At 35.4% G+C, this 1774-nt stretch overlaps 1 protein-coding gene across 1 annotated transcript; it reads right to left on the bottom strand.

The window, feature by feature from the left end:
• Window positions 1–633: 633 nt before the first annotated feature.
• On the bottom strand, window positions 634–1748 carry LOC140984111 (myb-related protein 308-like). The gene is made up of 2 exons (XM_073451311.1): window positions 1371–1748; window positions 634–1274 (listed from the first exon to the last, which is right to left on the bottom strand). The coding sequence occupies exons 1-2, from the start codon at window positions 1739–1741 to the stop codon at window positions 797–799; spliced, it is 849 nt and encodes a 282-aa protein (XP_073307412.1). The 5' UTR covers window positions 1742–1748; the 3' UTR covers window positions 634–796.
• Window positions 1749–1774: the final 26 nt, after the last annotated feature.

Below are 1774 nucleotides of genomic sequence, written 5' to 3'. Positions count from 1 at the left end.
GTTTATTTGCAATTTTAATTATTCATATTGTCAAAATTTTCGTCTCAATCTACTTTATTTGTTTCTTTTAAATTTGTTACTTTTAAAACAGCTTTATTCTTTTTTAGCGACATGAATGTGACGTTGACATGACATCGATATAACTAACGTGTACAGTGTCTAAATTATCAAAAATTGATAGATATATAACAGAATGAAATTGACAAGTTTATGTAACCAAAATTTCAAATAAGTATACATAACTAAATTGCAATTTTCTCGCTATCATATAATCAATGGTTATGCAAGTCATTATTTGATTAAAGGCCACTGATTAACATGTAGAAAAGATGTGTCAACTCAAATTTTTTTTTTTAAAAAAATAAAGATAGGAAAATTATTATCACAAAAAGAGTTATTGCATCATTAATAAGACAACAATTTACAAGATAAATTACTATTTGAACCAAGTTCAATATTTGAGAGCCAACAATCTTAATTATTTGTACTATTTTTTAGAAAAACCTTTGTGCAAATCATATATAATAAAATTGTAGTTTCCTAAAAAGAACAAAATGTATATTTATTTTTCTCCAATTCTCTCCACACAATGGCCTAAATCTTTTTGGGATATATTCACGAGATTACACCAACTTTCGGCACAAAGCTAATATATAATGTGACGTTATATGCGCGGTAAAAACGTTACACTGTAACTAATTATACAGACGAGAAATTTCTCACCAAGATTACTCGTGTACTCTGGGGAGAGAGGACAAAAGAAAGAAAGGTTCAATTCCCAGAACAAATTTTTATTTCATGCCCAAGTTCTGTAGTCCAGAACCACAGTTTTCATCCCAAGAAAATCATGACCAGAATTACTGCCACTCTCAATAATTAATTTACCGTCGCTACAACTGCAATCTTTGCTGTTCTTGATTCCCAGGTTACATCCAAAGCAAATCATAGTCTTCAGTGGTTCTTGTTGATAAGGAGGGCTGATTCTGAGCTCAAGATTCAAATCAGGGTGCCGTTCTTGTTCTTGTTCTTGAATCACCTGGCTTTTTTCTTCGTTCATCAAAATGGGATTTTTGACTATGACTAATTCTTCTTTCGAGTTTGCCACACCAGAAAAAGAATTAATAGTCACGGCTTCTCCTGCTGCTTCATTCATTGACTTGTGGGTTGTTGGATCAATCCCTCTGCTCACAAGTTTTCTTCTTATATGAGTGTTCCAATAATTCTTTATCTCATTATCTGTTCTTCCCGGCAATCTTCCAGCGATCACAGACCACCTGTAACACACAATAAAAAAAGGGAAAAATTAATTATTCTTATTAATATCAGAATGAAGGTTTTGGAAATAAACTAATTATATACACTAGGCTTACTTGTTGCCAAGAAGGCTATGGAGTTTAATAATGAGTTCATCCTCCGCTTCCGTAAAGTTTCCACGTTTGAGGTCGGGCCTCAGATAGTTGATCCATCGGAGGCGGCAACTCTTGCCGCAGCGGAGGAGCCCGGCGGCCTTAGGCAGTGACCGCCAGCATCCTTCGCCGTGCGCTCGGATATAAGCAATGAGACGATCATCCTCTTCTTTAGTCCATGCTCCTTTGTTCGTATGAGCTTTCTCACAACATGGAGACCTCCCCATGATATCACTTGTGCGTATACAATATAAGCACGCTGTGTCTCTCCTTTCTTTAGTATTCTTACCGCCCTTTTCTTCCGCTCTCTCTTTGTTAATTGATGCAGATTGCATATGTAGCCCCTTTACCATGCGCGCATATATATA

Source organism: Primulina huaijiensis, chromosome 9 (genome assembly GCF_012295235.1).
Source record: "Primulina huaijiensis isolate GDHJ02 chromosome 9, ASM1229523v2, whole genome shotgun sequence".
NCBI lineage: Eukaryota > Viridiplantae > Streptophyta > Magnoliopsida > Lamiales > Gesneriaceae > Primulina > Primulina huaijiensis.
Note: the sequence above shows the minus strand (reverse complement) of the source record. Positions and strands in the feature narration are given on the sequence as shown.